Below are 12,667 nucleotides of genomic sequence, written 5' to 3' on the forward strand. Positions count from 1 at the left end.
ATAGCACATCTGACAATAGACTACGCCTCATTCAGCTTATTGAGGGCTTGATAATTGGTTGACAAGTTTAGGCGTGCTTGTCCATTGTTACATTACAAAGGTGTAATGTTGGGGGTACTCGAGGACCCGGGTTGGGAAACACTGGGCTTTATGCATGGTCCAATATGTTAAAATATACATCTGAAAATGTATATTTTTTTAAAAAGTAACAAAAACAGTACAACCCCTCATTCTCCCATCCATCCCCTCCCTCCAAACCACCCACCCACCAAGGCATCTATAAAAGTAAGTTAAATAGGAAAGAAAACCTCAAACAAACAATGGGGGGGAGTTCAACTAAAATTATTAGCAGCACAAATGGCCAATAGAACAGACATGACTGCTTACCAAACTATGCATGTTACACTAAGTAAAAGACATGCTCTCCACGAGTTGTATTAATGGGGACCCAGTTTAAGTCTAACTTTTGTTGGGACCCATGCGCAATGTACCTAACCTTCTGCAGAGGCAGAGCTCACATCACCTCCTTAACCCAATGCATGAAGGAGTGCGGCTTTGCAGACTTCCAGTGAAAGAGGACAAGGTGGCGAGCTAGCATTCTGGTCTAGGGGAGGACCCCAAAAATGGCAGTGACCAGGTTGGGGCTAACAGTTGTATTACACATGTGAGAGTGCCTCAAATGGGGTCCCAGAGGCCACTCAAAGATTAGATTGGCATGACCAAAACTTGTCCCACAGTTGCTGGACTCAGGTGGCATCTCAAACACTTGGTCAACATTTGGGTATATTTTTGCCAATCTGTCATTTGAGTAATGGAGACGGTGCAAAACCTTAAACTGAATGCCTTATGCAAAATGATGCGTGGATAAGCCTAATACTTTTTTTTTCCATATATCATCGGCTAGCTCGTCACCTATGTCTTGCTCCCATGCAGATGTTGTATTTGCAAAGGAAGGCAGATTAATGTTCTGTATTATGTTGTATAATCTGGAGATTGGGCCCTTCAGATAAGGGTTAAGATCTAAGCACCTCTCGACTGGACACTTAGTAGGCTCGAGTGGAAATGAAGGGAAATGTTTTTGGGCAAAGCTGAGTTTGCAGGTATCTAAAAAAGTGGGTATTGGGAATATTATGGTCAACCCTCAGAGTATGGAATGAGATTAATGTGTTATCAATAAATAGGTCACAAAAAAAAACACTACACCGTTCCTATGCCGGAACGGAATTCCGTGTCAATCTGTGACGCTGGGATTAGATGTTAATGGGGAGAAGCCGCTCGCTTGTTTAAGGCTAAAGTGACTTCGGAATTGGTACCAGATTTTAAGGGAGTTCTTAAGTGGGGTTCAAAACATGGGTGCCAAGGTTCATGGGCATTGGGGAGCACTGGAGCGAGACAGGAGAAGTTGGAAGGCTTGACTGTAACTCCTTGATGGCCCAAGTTGGGTCATCCTTGTTCTCAAATGTAGAAACCCAATAAACGCATTTAGATGTATTTGCTGACTGGTAGTATTGTAAAAAATTGGGAAGGCCCAGCCCGCCTACTGGCTTAGGTCTCTAGATATACCTTTCTCATTTGTGGATTTGACTTATTCCAAATGAAGTTGGAAATGTAGCTGTCCAATTGTTTGCGCATCAACTTTGGCAGAAAAATATGAATAATTTGGAATAAGTACAAAAACCAAGGTAGTACAGTCATCTTAACAGAATTAATGCGACATGTTAATACAATGGAAGAGACTACCACCTTATGAAATCCTGCTTAGTGCGCTCCAGGAGTGTTTTCAAGTTATGTTTAAACAGAGCCTTAAATGAGCGCGTGACCTTTATCCCCAAATAAGTAAAGACCTGATGCTCCACCTTAAATGGGGAAATTTGGCATACCCAATTCTTCTGCTAACTGATTAATGGGGAGGATCACACTTTTTGTTAGGTTTAACTTATAACCAGAGAATGTCCCAAAACCTTGTAGCATGTCCAAGAGAGAGGGTATATACTCCACAGTTTTAGAGCTGTATTAAAGAAGATCATCTGCATATAAGGACACCTTGTGAGTTGTTGTCCCTTAATATTCCCTTAATCCTCTGCTCCGCCCACAGGGCGATAGCAAGAGGCCAATAGCCATATCAAATAGGAAAGGGGATAAACAGTCCTCCTGTGGAGAGGGAAGTAGCTGGAGGTGACATTGTTGGTACGGACAGAAGCCACTGGGGATGAGTACAAAATCTTAATCCAGGAAAGGAATGACGGGCCAAACCCAAATCTCTCTAGTACTGTAAATAGATATTCCCACTCAACCCGGTCGAAAACCTTTTCAGCATCAAGAGAGATGACATCCTCTGGCTGTAGAGTTGAGTGGGCAGAATAAAGAACATTAAATAGCCAGTGCATATTATAGAAAGATTACCTACCTGGGAAATCCGGTTTGGTCAGAGTTAATTATATTAGGCATTAGTCTCTAAACAGCGCGAGAGGACCTTTAGTGAGAATTTTATAATCGCAGCACAAAAGGCTTATAGGGCGGTATGAGCCATAGTCTAGGGGATTGTTGTCTTTTTTAATAAGCAAAACCCGAAATAGTCGCCTGGCTAAGTGTCTGTGGCAGTTTCTGACTAGAAAGGATTTCATTGTACATTGCGCTAAGGATAGGGGATCATTTAGATGAGAATGCTTTATAAAATGCAATAGGGAAGCCATCAGGCCCAGGGGTTTTACCGCTCTGAATGGACTGGATTGCCAGAGTAGCTTCATCACTTATTGAGGCATCCATGTTGGTTTGTTCATCTGAATTGCGACAGGGGATGTCCAGATTGTCTAGAAATGCATGCATACGAGACCTCATGAAGAGCCTCTGACGAGTAAAGGGCAGAATAGAATTGCTTCAATTGATTGTTGATTTCTTTGGGATTGGTAGAAGTTAAATCAGCTGCAACACAGATTTCAGTTATGGTGCTGCTAGCAGCGGATTGTTGAAGCTGGTGAGAACAACTCGCCACCTTTCTCTCCGTGTTCATCAAATTTTTGTCTCGACTTTAACAGAAGCTGCTCCGTTTGTTTGGTGGAAAGATTGTCAAATTCAGATTGGTGTAGCAGTCTCTCTTTGTAGAGTTCTGGAGTCGGAGAAGAGGCATATCTGTTGTCCACATCTAGAATGAGTTGAGATGGCTCCGATAAGCGTTTGGTGCCATACGCTGTGTATGGAATAATTTGGCCCCTTAGATAGGCTTTTAATGACTCCCACACAGTAGATTGAGACACGTCAGGGGTGCAGTTGATCTGTAAAAAGACAATGTGAGTTGATATGTCTTTTTTTTAAAGGCACTACAGGATAGTAGTAGTGAGTCAAGTCCCCACGTGCATTGACATAGTACTGTCTGGAAAGTGGATATCTAGCTGGACAGGGCTATGGTCTGAGATAACAATGCTGTGATATTGACTATTAGTTACAAAAGGAAGAATTCTATTGTCCAGCAGGAAAAGTCAATCCTAGAGTATGAGCGGTGGACTGGAGAGGAAAAAACGAGTACTGTTTAGCAGTGCGATTGCTCCTCCATGGATCAGACAAATTATAATAGGATTCTAGAAATGAGTTGATTACTGCGCCTGATTTTGAAATTACACTGTTGGGCTTTGGTCTGGATCTGTCTAGACTTGGATGCAATACACAATTGAAATCTCCGCCCAATTTCAAATGATGAGAGTTAAGGTTGGGAAGTGTTGCGATGAGGTCAGAGAAATTGAGCGTCATCCCAGTTAGGACCATAGAGGTTAGCCAGAATAACGTGTGCTGAACAATTTCCCCATCAGTATAATATATATGCCATTAGTATCTGAAATTACTTTGGAGGAGACAAACTGGGTGCCTTTTCTGATAAGGACGGCTGCCCTCTGGCCTTAGCACCAAAGTTGGAGTGAAATATTTGGTGTACCCATCCTCTCTTTAGTTTATCATGGTCGCTGGACCGGAGATAAACTATGTCCGGATTTAAGGACTTAAGATGAGCATACACTCGGCTACGCTTGACCACCTGGTTAATTTTTTTCACGTTCCAGCTGATAAAGCATGTGGAGCCTAGAATATGTGAATTAGACATAGTCATAGTAATCAGAAATGAATGTTAGTACGATCATATGGCGAATGTGCTGAAAGGTCAGAGTAATAAAATATAAAGAAAATGAAAAACGGCTTAAAACAACAAAATACCCAGAAAACCTTGGCCTGGCCTTCACCCTGTTGGAAGGCTGCATCTACCTCTCCTAGACTAGAGCAAAATGCTACAATGTTAAAGTGAACCTCAGTAGAGATCTATCCAGGGCCAACATTATCAAGTTTACACCTAGGGAAAGGGATTCTGGAGGCAACCACCTCAGCCATCTAAGGTGTCTTATGCAATATGCATATTTGAAGGATAGTAAAACAATATATAAAAAAGGGAGTTGTATGTATTAAACATGCTCACGGTATGTTAGTAGGGTACCCTATTAAGGCATGGAAAGAGAGCTCAGTGGCTAGCCTTAGGTAGCGACTAGGCTAATTATTACCGCTCCACCTAGCACCGTGGCTGTACAGCCGCAACTAGTTGGTAAAAGCTAATTGTGCCATGTACTGTAAATAAAATACTATTCAAACTATATTGTCCTTGTGAGAACATGTCACCCTATACATACCATCATTGTTCATAACGTTATGTTACTGGATTAATAATTGTCATTTTTGGCAGCAGGGTGGAGGCACGTTTCAATCAAGATATAAATTCACTAGTTGGTCCTTGGTCGCGTTAGCACGGCTAGTGCATGGTCACAGTATGAGCCCACAATGGCTAGTTAGTATTATGTCGCTTGTCCTCCTGTGGATGTAGGTGCGTAACAATGTATTCTTTGGCCTTGGTTGGGTCTAAGAATGTCTTCTGCTCGCCGGAGGGAGTAGTGATGTTCAGTACAGCTGGTAAAGAATGCCGAACTTGGTGTCCAGACAGCGGTGTAGGAGCCCCCTCACCTCGTTGAAGGCTGACCTCTTCTTTGTGACTGCCGCCGCGTAGTCTAGGTAAATGCGAACATTCTGTCCGTTGTGGGTGATGGGAGCTGCTCGCGCTGCCTTACGGAAAACGTCCTTCTCCTGAAGGTAGTGGAATTGAACTACTATGGGTCTGGGCGGTTCCCCATTCTTCGGTGAGGACTGTATGCTTCTGTGCACACGGTCAAGGGTGAGGGCATAATCGAGGCCTAGAATTTCCTGTAACAGTTTAGCTATGGACAGGGTAGGCCGCATTCCGCCTATGGTCTCGAGGCCCTCTCCCACGGCGAAATGTGACCGTTCCCCTGGCGCTCAGTTCTCGAGGTCCTCAATCTTGGAAGTGAGTTTGACGACATCTGATGATAGCTGGATGACTTGCTCTTCCAGTGTCACCACTATGTCGGAGTAAGTATTTGTGCCATCTTCCAGGCTATTCAGACGGGTGTCATGTCTCACCGAGTCTTCGTTAACGGAATCGATCTTTATGTTGACCTCGTGGCAAGAATAGCTATTTGGGCGGATAGGTCAGTGGATAATGACTCCACCTTAGCCAGCACAGTCTGTTCAGATTTAATGATAGCCGCCATTACCATGGCTAGGTCGGGGGGATCAAAGTCTGTGTCAGGTGAGCCGAGGCTTCAGCAGAGGCCTGCTCCTTTGTGGCCTTTGTTGTCTCGACATTTTACGATTAAAAGGCCAACATTTTCAGGGGGAAAAAATGATTTAAATTGGGTTAAATTCCAAATTAAATGTTACAAAATGAACACGGTAGGGGAGGTGTTGGTGAAGTATTAATAGTAAATTGTTCGCCCTGGATCGAAGCACCGAGAAAACACGTCTTCACATGTTGCTGCTCACCAGAGCCCCCGTTCAAAACATTTTTAGGTAAATTTTTTTCCCCCAATATGTTTTGGGGCTTTTAAGAGGTCACCAGGACTGAGCTTCTCAGTCTTTCAATATAAAAATTGTCCTGGGGAGGACCCCGGGCCCCCTAAGCAAGGTGACTGGAATTGGCCAAACTCGCAGTTTTAATACATGTACAAATTATCCTCTTTCTCTAAAAGCATAATGGTCATAACTTTCTTACATTAAAGGGGAGGTTAACTTTTTTATATATATTTTATTTTATTTTTGCACTTTAACCCCTGGAAGTTTGACTGGAGTGTTTCTGACCTGTCTCTGTTCCCTCCAGGCCTGCTGACTGCCACTGTGGCCTCCAGGATCCACCGTGCGGCTCAGCCTGCCCTGCTCTACCTGGTGCCCTTCACCCTGCTGCCTCTACTCACCATGGCCTACCTGAAGGTACATATTGGGAGGCTTGATAAGGGGGAGAGGGGTGTGATGGGCTGGGAGATATGGAGTCAGTCATAAGTAGGTTAAGAGATCAGTCAAAACGGCAGGACTGCAGGGGAATCATTTTATATGACTCAAGTGTTTTGTGTAAATGTGTTTTGACTGAATGCTGACCCAGAGGGAGGGAGACGGGACTGAGATGAACCGATAGAAGCACTGTTAAGTGGTAGAGGAGGCCTAGAGGAGTAATCCAGGATCTGGGCAGATGGGATACCAGGCCAGGGACCCAGAGGTAATGGATGAGGACATGAGTGGATGTAGAGGATATTATTAGGGACGCCACAGACACTATGGATGATCTCGTCTTGAGTGCCCGGTTATGCGGACAGAGCATTTTTTAAATCTAAATGGTTGAATGAGTGGGATGCCATTGTTGCAGTATTTTGTGAGTGGGCAACATCTACTATCGTAAATTGACATCTAGAATTATTTTTCCATATTTTATATTGCGCAAATTTCCCTAATGTGGACAGTTTGTGTTACTACCTTACACAAGCTTGCATTTTCACCCCATAGAATTTAGTGGAATTTCACATCCTTTTTACCTCAGATTGGTGATGTTAGTATAAAGGTTTACAGTCATCACAATGACAAGATTGATTGCTTAAAACAGATTTGGTTTTGAACTATAGATTATTTTCACACGTGCCAGACTTGTGCTGAAACGGAGTAAATGCAATGGCACGGAAAATTTGGGGAGGTGTCTATAAAAGTCGCTGATCACACACCAATACATGGATTTGACAGTCAAACTTAAATAGAAGCCAACCATTGTGACTGTTGTCTTATGCTGTGTCGTGATTCGTTTAAGTTAACTAACAGAAAAAGTGGTCCGCTCCCTTTTTCGGGATGGCAGCCTACCAAAATCAACAATCCACCATTCCAAAATATAGAAATGACCCTTCTACAAGTTCTCATCTAACCAACCATGTATAGGTTATTCCAAGTTTCCATGTGGCCTTTGAATAGTGTTATTTTAAACTGAGCTACACCCCAAGCGTTTGCTCCTGGTTCTATTGATTTCACCCTGATATCCATGGAAGTCATTAACAAAAAAAGTGTTGCGTTAGTTAGCGGGTTGGTGTTCCTCTTCAATCAAAATGCAGCACTTGTGGTTTTGGTAATCAGTGTCTGCTGCGATCTCATCGTCAACTAAGACCTTCGCCGAAACAAAGACTGTTCTGCCGAGTTATTTGAGGAAAGAAAAAAGAGGAAGGTTCCACACCACTTTCTCTGTTGGGTATCTTACCTAGTTATTTCCAGATCTCATTTAGCTTTTTTGTAGCTTTGGCAACTGTGTTTTATTTTCCAGTTCGCTCCAAGGCTTCCCCCTTTGGCTGCAACCCTTCTAATTTAGTGTACCCTGTGCGCACAACCCATGTGGAATTCCTGGTCTCTGGCAGAGTTTGGAACTGCCAATCGGCGGTCAATAACGTAGAGTTCATCTCAGCCTTTGCTGCCCTTCAGTCCCATGGATCACCCCTGAGAAAACTGCTGCTCTCTTGATCTGACAACGTTTTCTCTCATAGTTGGAGAGCATCGGGTCGTCGCAGTGGTGGCACTGGGCTACTTAAGTGGAGATTCTCTTTTCACCCTCAGTCACCTGTAGCTCCTCATTTTAATTATATGCCGTCACTGTCACTTGTCCACTCAAGCTTAACATTGTTGTCATCTATAGCCAACCAGGTGCCCGTGGCGAGTTCCTCAATGAGCTTGATAAGCTAATTTCCTGACGATGGCTCATTGCTCTTCGTACTAGGTGACTTCAACCTCCCGAAATCGGCCTTCAATTAATTTCTTTACAACTCTTTCTTTCCCCTTGCCTCTTTTGACCTCACCCTTTCCCAGTCCCCTCCCACTCACAAGGCAGGCAATCTGCTTGCATCTTTACTAGAGGCTGTTCGCCTACTAATCTTCCTGCAAACCCCCCTCCAGGTCTCTGATCACAACTTTGTTTTCCTTAGTTTTAACAGGACGTGCAACCTTATCTCCCCCTCTCTCGCAATTGATTTCAACGTGATGTCAATATGAGGGATCAACAAAATAAGTGTTGCGTTTCTCTTTCCGCTTTGGCGACCCCCAAATCAAAATGCATCACTCCAAATGTAGCTGGCTGTCTTCTGCAGGTTGCTCACTAACCATATAACTTTATTTCCTTTGGTCTCCCCTAATCGATATCAGTGATTTTATTACCACGACAGGGTTTTTGATGCGTCTGCCGTTTACAAGGTGCTCATTTAAATAAATAAAAAGTAATATAATAACTATTATTGCACATGAATGTATTGTGTACATAGTACATTTTATGTTTTCAATATTTTCCAGACTGTAACTGCATATTGGTTATTGATTTGGACACGTTGAAACTTTGTTTTGACATTGGGCTATTTATCAAAATGTCTTGTCAACAGGAAACAGTGACAGCATCATTTTACACAAGTTTTAGGAATATAATTTTAACTTTCAACATTCATTTCCAATGGTATTGTACTTAATCAGGTAAAAACTGCTTAATGAGTCCAAAAATGTGCTGCGATTTGATATACTAGAAATCACTAGAATTGGTTTGCCCTGCCTAATATGATGGTGGTAAGGAATCCTCTATGCCAGTGGGTAAAGACAGTTTAGCACGTATGTCGTACCACTGTTAGTGGGCCTCGAGGGGTAATATCTGTGGGTGAGGATAGGAGTGGTGTGATACTAAATGAGAGACCAGTACTAACAGGGAAGCTAACCCTGTGGTGTGTCCTACAGGGAGACCTGCGGCGTATGTGGTCAGAGCCTTTCCACACGAAGGCCAGCAGCTCCCGCTTCCTGGAGGTATGATGCACCCTGGGAACACACAGCCAGCGTGGGCAGGACCAGGGACCCCTACCCCCTGCCCTGAGAGAAAGGGAGTGAGAGGGAGAGCGCACACTGAAGAGAGGCCTCGTCCTCATCACTAGTTCATTCTTTCCACCCATCCTCTGAGGAGCAGACCTCACATATGGACACCAGTGTGTGGACCTCATTGCCAGACACAACTCCTCATTGCTTCCTGTTTTCCTCTCTCTCTTCTCTACTTTTCCTTCCCTCACCCACCTCCCTTACCATGGCTCATTTCATTTTGTCAGGCCTCTCCCTCTCTCCTTTTGCTCTTCTGTTTTACTACCGCCCCTCTCATCTGTGTATCTCCCCAACTCTGCTGGACTCCAAGGCCAGGCATCCCCCTATATGGACTACTGGGTGTGGGATGTGACTGAGGCTTTTTTTTAGCATCTTCATTACAATTATTGTTATTATTCTGGAATGCTTTGGAATGAACTGCGGAGGAGGATAGGAGAGTAGGCAGAACTGCTGCTGCCACTAGGCAGGAAAATGACATCAGTGCACAGGACCAGCAGCCTATGGGAGAGAGAAGGAACAGCAACGGTTCATCAGTCGCTCCCTCCATCTACCCCCTCTGTCCCCTGAACACCTCTCCTCTTTATCCTCAACACCCTCCCCCTCTAACAAACTCCCACCTTCCGTCATTCGCTGCCCCATCACAGATACAGGTATTTTATTTAGAAAAGATTTTATTCTTGGCATATACAGAAATGATGCATTATAAATTGTGAATGTGTCCCTACTATTGCGGGGGAAGCATCTCTCTTTGTATATATATGTGTACACAAGTATTTGGGTATCATGTGTGACTGTGTGTGAGCGAGAGCGCATAGTATGCGAGACTGTGTTATTTCATTATTATGAACAATTTAATTATGTTTTGGATTTTAGATCCAGGACAGGTATAAAAGACCTTGACAATGAGAACTTGTGGAGTGACATTTAGGGGTTGGGGGTTGATGGGACATGTAGTTTTTTGGGCAGGTCTGACTTGGACCACAGCTTGGTTCTGTAAGGCTAGGGGTGGTTTACTTGTGAACAAATTTCCTCCAACGAGTGACAGAATGGACATTGGGAGAAACAAAGTTAACCCTCGACATGCCGTTGGCTGTACCTGGAGGTGTGTGTCTGTTTCTGTGTGTGTGTGCCTGGACGTATAGAATAACCTCTATAAAGTCTGTAGTGGACCTTGAGGGAGGAAATCTCTATGCCCTTCTAAGGGATTTATCTTAATAAAGGATTGTAATCAATGGACCCTGAGGTTAAAACTAACCCATAGCTATGTTTTTACTGTCAAAGGTTGGGTATCCCAACGGTTTTTGGATTGTCATTCCTCCCACAGTTTTGTGGTGCTTGTCAGTTAGATCAGGGTCCCGCCCCCCCACCACCAAAACCCCACAGGTGCATGTTTAGATTTTTTTCCCCTAGCACAACACAGCTGATTTGAAATAATCAAAGCTTGATGATGAGTTGGTTATTTGAATCAGCTCTGTAGTGCTAGTGCAAAAAAACAAAACGTGCACCCAGAGGGGCCCCAGGACCGACTTTGGGAAACCCTGAGTTAAATCATAGCTTAAACAATACTGGAATTAAAGTGTGTGTGTGTGAAAGTGTTTGTGAGAGCGAGACAGTCGGACGAAGAGAGAGACTTGAATGGAAAATGCAGTTTACTGGCTTCCTGTCTTGAGTTTTATTTTTTACCTGTTTTTTTATGTTTGTTCTCTGGCCTTGCATGTCAAGTGTACAGTGTGTGTCATTCCTCAGACTGCAACAACAGACTGCTGGCCCAAACCAATGCACTAAGCTTTGCCAGCAAGGCTGCAGAGAGGAAAGTTACATGGACAAAGGCCAGGGAGTCGGGAGGACTGAACAGTTCTGCCTAAACAGGCTGCCTGGCTGAAACACATTTTTTTTTTTTTACACTTGTTTAGCCCCGATTTCACTCTAGCTGATCATTACCTGGACATTGTCTGGCTATGGGACAGACCACTGTCGGACAGCCTGAACATAATGGACATGTAACCACAACCCCATCCCGGTCCCCTCTGCCTCTTTATGGACTTGGCAAAGAAAACTGATGATGATCATAGTGATGAATAATTGAAGAAGCAAAAGAAATACAGATGTTTTCATTTTTTATGGAAGATGGCTTTCTATTTATCCCTTGTTTGTATGTTTGAGTTTTTTTTCTTAGTGCTGTAGCTTTAGGTTTTCCATCTTCTACTTTTCTTTCCTACCTTGCAGCAGAGGGCTTTAGCTCTTTTGTTGAAGTGACATTACAGCTGAAATGGATTCTATCATTTTTTTTAAAAAGTTGAATAAATTAAGAGCTGTTTAGTGAAACATGAATCCTAATGAGCTGAATCTAAAACATTTTGTCTCCTTTAACCCCATCTGCTCCCTGTTCCTCTCCCCCCTTTCCCTCCATTCAGTCAGGATTCTGCTGTAAATAAAATAATTAACTATACGGCTCCTGTGTCCATCTCTTATTGCTTTATCTGCTAACTTGGGGGGAGAAAGTTAGAGACCTTTTGATAGATTACTGTCTTCCACACTAGCTCCTGTATTGGGCAGTGTATCATGTTTGATTAATTCACTCTGATGTTACTGATGGTTTATATTAATGTTTTTGTATGAGGAATAGATGTTGAAATGTGTTCTCATGTGAAAATATGAGCAAATGCCCTCATGTTACCCCTATGCAAAGATATGCTGTAGTTCCAAGATGTACCACTGGATAGCGACACAGTCCAAGTCAGATACCTGTGGCATGGTGAGAAATGAACATCTAGACATGCGCAAGCCTGATATGAATAGCTCCCTCACACACAGCATGTGAATTACAACAAATGATGTATATGCTTCACAAAGAATTTGCTTGAGCTCCCACAAGCGCATTAGTTTGAGATGCAGTGGCCCTTTTATTTCTAAACCCCACCCCCAAAAAAAACATTTATTCTGATATTTTCACTTTGAACACTGCAGAACATGTCTGCAAAGCACTGTATGGTGAAATGTGTGTTCTGGGTTGTACCAGGTGTTTTGGGTTGTACCAGGTGTTCTGTCCCATGATCTAAAAGGCTTTCCCTTTTAAGAAGCTGTAAGGTACAGTATGTTTTCTATTTTATTTATTTTTTTACCCCTGTGGATCATCTGACAGAATTGGTGAGTATCATTTTATTTTCTGAAGATGCTTTTCTGCTCTTTCATTCTCTAGTCTAGGTCCACCAGAGAATCCGCTGCACGTCAAATGATTGATGGAAGCTCTAGCATGGAGGCGCCTTTTAAGCTTCTGTGGGAAAATGGCTGCCTAGTCGCACCAAAGATGCTGAGTAAAGGATTTATAGAGCACGGTGTGAAAGGCCACTGGACCAGAGTTCCAATGGGTGGCAAAACCGCTGAGTCACCGCTGTTCCGGTTACACTTGTCTACCTAA

The 12,667-nt window shown here is 43.3% G+C and overlaps 1 protein-coding gene across 2 annotated transcripts in view; it reads left to right on the top strand.

Moving 5' to 3' along the window:
* Positions 1 to 11,698, top strand: part of LOC106563206 (signal peptide peptidase-like 3) — a 49,298-nt gene extending 37,600 nt beyond the window's left edge. For both annotated transcript variants that reach the window (XM_014128551.2, XM_014128550.2), the window contains exons 10-11: positions 6,203 to 6,312; positions 9,118 to 11,698. In XM_014128551.2, coding sequence (XP_013984026.2) covers positions 6,203 to 6,312; positions 9,118 to 9,189 — 182 coding nt within the window. In that variant the 3' untranslated portion in view covers positions 9,190 to 11,698. The remainder of the gene's footprint in view (positions 1 to 6,202; positions 6,313 to 9,117) is intronic.
* Positions 11,699 to 12,667: the final 969 nt, after the last annotated feature.

Source organism: Salmo salar, chromosome ssa11, assembly GCF_905237065.1.
Source record: "Salmo salar chromosome ssa11, Ssal_v3.1, whole genome shotgun sequence".
NCBI lineage: Eukaryota > Metazoa > Chordata > Actinopteri > Salmoniformes > Salmonidae > Salmo > Salmo salar.